Here is a 7,141-nt window from a genome sequence, read left to right as displayed (position 1 = left end):
ACAAAAAGAGGCCAGACTGCGGCTTAGGCCCGCTCCCCAAGGGGAGCAGGGAGCGGCTAAGCCATCAGTAGGACATCCCCTGAGGGCTCCCAGTATGTGAGAGGGGGCAGGCTGGGCTGACGGCCCCCCCCACCCCCGCGCAGTGCACAAATTTCGTGCACTGGGCCCCTAGTTAATGCCATAAAAGGTGGCTCCCAGTATGTGAGAGGGGGCAGGCTGGGCTGACGGACACCCCCCCCCCACCCCCGCGCAGTGCACAAATTTCATGCACCGGCCCCCTAGTTAATGCCATAAAAGGTAATGTAAAATCTAAGTAATATGTAAGCCCAAGAGCTGTCTAGTCTTTGACAATCACTGTACATTTATTGCATGTGTTTTGTTAGACACCTATTATTTCTTTACAAGATGTCAGGTGCAAATCTTTGTAAATACAACTGGTAATTGAACAGTGTGGTACTGGCAATAGGATAGACAAATAAGTAAGTGGAACAGAACCGAGTCTAGAAACAGACCCACACACATAACATTCTTTTGAATTTATGACAAAGGTGATACTGTAGTGCATTAGGGAAAGGACAGTCTTTGCAATAAGTGGGTCTGGGTGAACTGGAACTATGCTTGGGAAAACCCTGACCCTTACAAAAATCAGTTACATATAGATTGTGGACCTAAACGTGAAAGGCAAAACAAAGCATTTAGAAGGTAGTACAGAATAACATACAACTATAAAGAGTTTGGTAAATGGAACTTAAAATTAAAAAGTCTTCATGAAAAGACACCCTTAAGAAAGTAAAAATGTAAACCACACAAAGAATATATTTTACAAAACATGTAAAGAACTCCTACATCAATCTGAAAAAGAAGAAAAATCAAATTTTTTTTAATGGACAAAGATGTGAAAGGACACATCACAGATAGTTACAAGCATTTGCAAAAGTGCTCAAAATCATCAAGAAAATGTACTGTATTCACTAGAATGACTAAGCAAACAAAACAAAACAAAAACCCTGACAATAACAAGTAGTGGGAGTAATGGTGAAGATACAGTGCAAATGAACTTTCATTCACTACTGGTAGGAAAGAAAACTGATACAACACTGGAAAACTGGTGGCAGTGTCTTCTATAGCTGAGTAGAGCTGTTATCTAGCAACTCCACTCCCAGGGTACACCTCCCCAAAATTAATACATATGTGTTATGCGCTCATGGCAGCCTCATCTATCTATCTATCTATCTATCTATCTATCTATTTATCTATCTATCTATCTATCTAAAAGGCTAAGTGACTGACTGTCCGTCCATCTGACCAACCGGTACATATGATGTGCACTGGCAATTTAAAAATAAACGCTGACTCACGCATGTGCGATACAAATAAAGCTCTTGACAATGTGCATGAATCTGTGCACCGGGCCTCTAGTTTTATAATAACCCCAAACAGAAAATATCCCAAAGGTCCATCACCAGTAGAATGTGCAATAGAATATTTTACAACAATGTAAAAGAGCAAACTACAGCTACATAAACAAGTTTAAGCAAAAAAAAAAAAGCCAAACATAAGAGTGCATGAATTCACCATAGTACAAAAACAGACAAGGCATGACACCAAAATCACAAGCAACAAGGACAAAAAAATAAATAAATTGGACTCCAACCAAATTTAAAACCACTAAGCTTTAAAGAATACCATCAACAAAGTAAAAAGATAACACATTCATTGAATGGGAGAAAATATTTGCAAATCATATATTTGATATCTGATAAAGGACTTTTATCCACATACATAAAACATTCTTACATCTCAACAATAAAAACACAAAAAATGCAACTGAAAACTGCGCCATGAGCCCTGCCTGGACCCTGTGGCTCAGTTATTTGGAGCACTGCCCTATATCCACAAAGATCTTGGGTTTGATTCTCAGTCAGGGCACATACCCAGTCTCGGGTTCCATCCCCAGTCTAGGTGCACATGGGAGGCAACCAAGCAATGTGTCTCTCTTACATAGATGTTTCTCTCTTCTCTCTCCCCCTTCCCTTCCCTCTCACCCACTCTCTCTAAAAATCAATGAACAAAATATCCTTGGGTGAGGACTAACAAAAAATACATAAAATATAACAATTTTTAAAAAAATAAAATGACAATAATAAAGTATAGACAAGTTTCTTCTCAAAAAAATTTTTATGGGCCCTAGCTGGTTTGGCTTACTGGATAGAGCGTTGGCCTGGGGACTAAAGGGTCCCAGGTTCGATTCCGGTCAGGGGCATGTACCTTGGTTGCAGGCACATCCCCAGTAGGGGGTGTGCAGGAGGCAGCTGATAGATGTTTCTCTCTCATCGATGTTTCTAACTCTCTATCCCTCTCCCTTCCTCTCTGTAAAAAAATCAATAAAATATATTAAAAAATTTTTTATGGGTTTATCTACTAAATATCAGGACTTAGATATGGCCAGAATTACTGCATTTGAATGAGAATTTAGCATAATTTACAAGACAATCATACAGATTTTAGGACAGCCTGGAAAATCTTTATTATTAGGGAAAAAAATGAATGCCCTTTGCCTTAAGATGACTGACTTAAAATTATCTTAATAGGGATGCTCTATATTCTTTCTTAAGTTCTATTTTCCTTATATTCCTTAGTGTTTGAGTAGTTTTCTGTGTGAAAATTATTGTTTATTATACATCCTATAAATGAGATTAAAGGATTTAGTAAGTAGCTATTCTCTCAGAGAAGGTATTGTATAAATAAAAGTGCTATCATTCAATTTTTTCTTTAAAATCAGACCAATATCATAAATTTCTTTAAATGTTTTTTTAAAAACACACTTGGCATATTCCAGGATTTTTTGTGGTTTTTTAAAATACATTTTTATTGATTTCAGAGAGGAAAGGAGAGGGAGAGAAACATCAATGGGAGAGAATCAATGATCAGCTGCCTCCTGCACACCCCACATTGGAAATTGAGCCCGAAACCCAGGCATGTGCCCTGACCAGGAATTGCACCGCAACCTCCTGGTTCACAGGTCGATGCTCAACCACTGAGCCACACCCACGTAGGCTATTCCAGGGTTCTTCCTCAAAAAGTATTGCTTATACGATTCACATGGCACTTAGCACTCACACCTCACTGTGTTAATATTTTTATATCTGCCAACCACAGACTTCACTGTCATGCACACTATGTATTTGTATTCCTAAAATGCAGAATAAAATTCACTTCATAAATGTCCACTTTAATTAAAGAAAAAGGCACCTGACATGACAGAAACAACATGAAGCTGGAATTCAGGAAACAAGTTCTGTCCTTGGGCTGTGGCCTGTGAACAAGTGTCTGCTTCCTCTGGAGTTTGAACTAAATAGTTCCTAGGTCTTTTAGCTCTAAGAAGTGAAGCTTTTAATAAGTCAGAAAAAAGGCCATGTTTTTTTCCCTTAGAAATTGTTTATAATCTCCTTAGAAATTGGAATGATCAACCAGTTTGTGGATTTATAGCAATCTTTGTGACTTCCTTCTCTAGATCCCCATTTGCAAATTACTACCGCACTGCTCAAGAGAACTCCCCACTATGGGAGGCTGGTGTAAGGAATGAAAATAAAATTTATTGAAAGTTATTATTTAATAAACCTTAAATAGAATAATATCCTTATTCTATTTCAAACAGAACTAATGGCTGACTCTATGAGTTGTCAGGAAAGCAGGTATTAATTCTAGTTTTATAAAGCGTAGATTTCATGTTAGCCCCGAGATACTACTCCTTAGTAAGGAGGAAAACATCTTATTTTGCTCAACACCATTTTTCTTTTGTCCTCCCCACTATTTGTTGTTTTGAATGTAGTAAATCCTAGAGTTATTTAATATAAACCACTCTCTCCAAATCCAATCTAACCTTTCTATACACTGTAGTATTTTTTTAATGTTTACTTATTGATTTAGAAAGACAATTGATTTGTTGTTCTGCTTATTTATGCATTCATTGGTTGACTCTTGTATGTGCCCTAACCGGGACTCAAACCCACAACCTTGACATATCGGGACAACTCTCTAATCAACTGAGTTACTCAGCCAGAGTCTAAACTGCAGAATTTTGTTGTGCTGTGTATTTTTTAAATATACTGAAATCAAATTTAGAGACTGAGTTCCAAAAGAGTTTACAGTCAGAATAGCTTAAAAATGCCTTAAAATACTTAGGTGTCTTAAGGTATTTAAGTTTCCATAAAGCACTGCATAAATTCTTTCGTTTAAATGCTAGGAAGTATTGAAAAGTGTTTTTGTTTAAGGAACCCTGAACAAGAGAAATAAATTAATATGCATAGTCATTTACAATATAGAGTAATAGTACACTTGAAAATACTTATTTAAGTAATACTATACCTAACAAAAAAACAACAATTTTGAATCCAATGTCAAAAAGCGACTTTTACCTTTCTGGGCTTTCAATGTCTGCTCTTCAATTTGCCTTAGACGTTCCATTAGCTCTTCCTTTTCACGTTCTATTTTTTCCTTTTCCTTTTCTGCTATTTCTCTTTTCTTCTTTTCATTCTCTAATTGAGCCCTTAAAAGGAATTGCAATTGCTTTGTTACAAATTAATAACTAGAAATATTCACATGAAGCCTAAGTACTGTGAATCAACTAAGAAGAAACTACAGATGGCAAGGTAGGTAAATGAGGTACTCGTCTCCTCCCACAACCACATCAAAATCACAACAAAAATACAGGGCAACCAACATTCAAAACAACCTGATAGCTGGTTGAATAGAAGTCCTACAACTAGAGAAGTGAAGAAAATACATCGAGACTAGTAAGAGGGGCACAGGCGTGGAAGAGGCTGGTCTGACACCCACTTGTGGAATTTTTTTAAATTGGGAGGAATATCTTGGCTGCAGAGGCCTCCCATGGGGAGTAAGAGGTCCCAGCCCCACACCAGACTCCCAGCTCAGGATTCCAGAGCTGGGAAGAGAAGTCCATGTAACTTCAGGCTGTAAAAACCAGTGAAGTTTGTGGTTGAGTGACACAGGCTAATGGAGTCCCAGGCAGTTCCTCTTAAAGGGCCAGTGCACAAAATTACTTGGACTTGCTCTCTCTGAGCTCCTGCACTGGGGTAGCAACTTGGGGGATCCAGGGACATATAGGAAGAAACCGGATTGTCTGGCATCAGAGCAAGAACTCAGAGGCAGCTTTCTCCCAGACAGAAGTGTTCATAGGCATCATTGTTCTTATGCTGAGATCTCCCTCGTCGGAAAGGTGACTGGCAGGAACCATATCTGAGTCTCCATCCACCTGGCTCACACTGGTCCCTCTGCCCTGGTGATTCCCTGAGGCCCCACCCCACCCAATTTAACCATATCTGAGTCTCCATCCACCTGGCTCACACTGTTCCCTCTGCCCTGGTGATTCCCTGAGGCCCCACCCTACCCAATTTACAGCCTCACCCAAGCTGTTTGTAGCAGCTTTTCCATATGAATGGTCTGTCCTAGCTCAGGCTTCAAAGTTTGCTCAAGTCCCTCAAATAAGCAAGAGCTGCCATCAGTGTGTGCCATACCTCTCAATATGAGGCCCAGGCCCAGCACTAGCAGCAGCCTGCCTTGCTTCACAGCTTGGTCTCTCTTGGGCACTTCTAAGCCCAACACAAGTAGCAGCCATCCGCAGATTGCTCTGTAGCTCCTGACCGGTGGCCTGAGATGGGGCACCGACAGTAGCTGACTATGCACCTGCAAGGAAGCCCCAGAGCCAGTGCACCCTGTGGACAGCTTCAGACCATGCCAGATTACAACTCTACACATTCACAACTCTACACATTCACAAGTGACACACTCAACGAGCAGACTTAGTGAGCATGTGCTCCATAAGGGTGTCTCCTGCACAGCAGCTCTTCCGCTATAGTCGCAGTTGGTCCTCACAGCCAATTGGTCTGGAGGTCAATTCCTCCAAATGACGCCAACAGCAATCAAGGCTCAACTACAAGACAGGGCATACAGCCCACAGAGGGGCTCACATAGAGTGACCAGCTCAGATGACTGTGGAAGCTGAGCCACTGGGCAATACAGAGCACCTACTACACAAGGTCTCTCTACCAATTCCAGGAGACATGGCAGCTCTACCTAATACACAGAAACAAACACAGGGAAGCAGCCAAAATGAGGAGACAAAAAAACACGTCACAAATGAAAGAACAGAAGAAAACTCCAGAAAAAGAACTAAATGAAATGGAAGCAAGCAAACTACTAAAAACAGAGTTCAAAATAATGGTTGTAATGATGCTCAAGGATCTTAATGAGAGCTTCAAGGGACTTAGTGAGAATTTTAAGGATCTTAGAATTAAAAGGAAATTAGTAGTAACATAAAAAACATTTAAAAAGACAGTAAAAAATGAAGGATACACTAACTAAAATAAAGAATAATTTACAGGAAATCAGCAGTACAGGTTACTGAGAATTAAATAAGTGATTTGGAATATGAGGAAGCAAAAATCACCTAATCAGAAGAGCAAAAAGAATCCAAAAATATAAAGATAGTGTAAGGAGCTTTTGGGACAACTTCAAGTGTACCAACATTTGCATCATGGGGATGCCAGAAGGAGAAGAGAGGAAGCAAGATATTGAAAACTATTTAAAGAAATAATAACAGAAAACTTCCCCTACCTAGTGAAAGAAATAGACTTACAAGTCCAGGAAGCACACAGAGTCCCAAACAAGAGAAACCCAAAGAGGGCCACACCAAGACACATCATAATTAAAATACCAAAAGTTAAAGACAAAGATAGAATCTTAAAAGCAGCAAGAGAAAAGCAGTTAGTTACCCTATAAGTGAGCACCGATATGACTGTCAGCTGATTTCTCAACAGAAACTTTGCAAGCCAGAAGGGACTGGCAAGAAATATTCAAAGAGATGAAAAGCAAAGACCTACAACCAAGATTACTCTACCCAGCAAAGCTATCATTTAGAATTGAAGGTCAGATAATGAGCTTCATGGACCAAAAACAAAACAAAAGACCTAAGAGAAGAAAGGGGGGAAAAAAAGATAAAAAACATAAATAATAAAATGCCAAAAAATACATTTCTATCAACAATTGAATCAAAAAATCAAAATAAAGGAACAAGGAATCTAATGAACAAAATAAACTGATGAATGAATAGAACCAGAGG

General features: G+C 39.3%; 1 protein-coding gene across 2 annotated transcripts in view; it reads right to left on the bottom strand.

The window, feature by feature from the left end:
* The window catches only part of RDX (radixin), a 96,896-nt gene that overhangs the window by 41,821 nt on the left and 47,934 nt on the right, over positions 1-7,141 (bottom strand). For both annotated transcript variants that reach the window (XM_014530777.1, XM_014530778.1), the window contains one exon: positions 4,419-4,549. In XM_014530777.1, coding sequence (XP_014386263.1) covers positions 4,419-4,549 — 131 coding nt within the window. The remainder of the gene's footprint in view (positions 1-4,418; positions 4,550-7,141) is intronic.

This window comes from Myotis brandtii, unplaced genomic scaffold (assembly GCF_000412655.1).
Source record: "Myotis brandtii unplaced genomic scaffold, ASM41265v1 scaffold775, whole genome shotgun sequence".
Classification (NCBI taxonomy): domain Eukaryota; kingdom Metazoa; phylum Chordata; class Mammalia; order Chiroptera; family Vespertilionidae; genus Myotis; species Myotis brandtii.
This window is presented reverse-complemented; position numbering and strand designations above follow the sequence as displayed.